Source organism: Penaeus japonicus, unplaced genomic scaffold (genome assembly GCF_977035675.1).
Source record: "Penaeus japonicus unplaced genomic scaffold, GWHDUDI00000001_assembly GWHDUDI00000008, whole genome shotgun sequence".
Classification (NCBI taxonomy): domain Eukaryota; kingdom Metazoa; phylum Arthropoda; class Malacostraca; order Decapoda; family Penaeidae; genus Penaeus; species Penaeus japonicus.
In genome coordinates, this window is record NW_028234410.1 from 31,655,660 (window position 1) to 31,656,043 (window position 384).

Below are 384 nucleotides of genomic sequence, written 5' to 3' on the forward strand. Positions count from 1 at the left end.
TATATCGAAATCTTTAGTAAATTTCGTTTAAGTTTCACTTTTATTTAGTTTCATTTGCATTTCTGTAATGAAGTTTTACTCTGTATTGTCCACTTATCAGTATATCTATCACCGTTTTGTGATTTTTTTTTTTATAAATAATATATGTTTTCTAAAAGATATTCATAAATGAGCTACCACCTTTGTCATGATAAATAAAGTATTTAGACGAACGTGTATTTTGATGTTCCTCTTGGCTCTTGCAGTGACGTCAACGAAGATGCAAATGAAAGGTCACGGAACCCATAACTTGGCTGGGAAAATGGGGTGTTGTTGAGTTATGATACATACAAATATGGTAATAAATTGCAAATATCTAAAGCACAGCCTCACAGACACCCCTCT

At 32.0% G+C, this 384-nt stretch overlaps 1 protein-coding gene across 1 annotated transcript in view; it reads right to left on the reverse strand.

Moving 5' to 3' along the window:
- Positions 1 to 203: 203 nt before the first annotated feature.
- Positions 204 to 384, reverse strand: part of LOC122247483 (gonadotropin-releasing hormone receptor-like) — a 264,173-nt gene continuing 263,992 nt past the window's right edge. The window contains exon 8 of the mRNA XM_086538857.1: positions 204 to 293. Coding sequence (XP_086394983.1) covers positions 204 to 293 — 90 coding nt within the window. The remainder of the gene's footprint in view (positions 294 to 384) is intronic.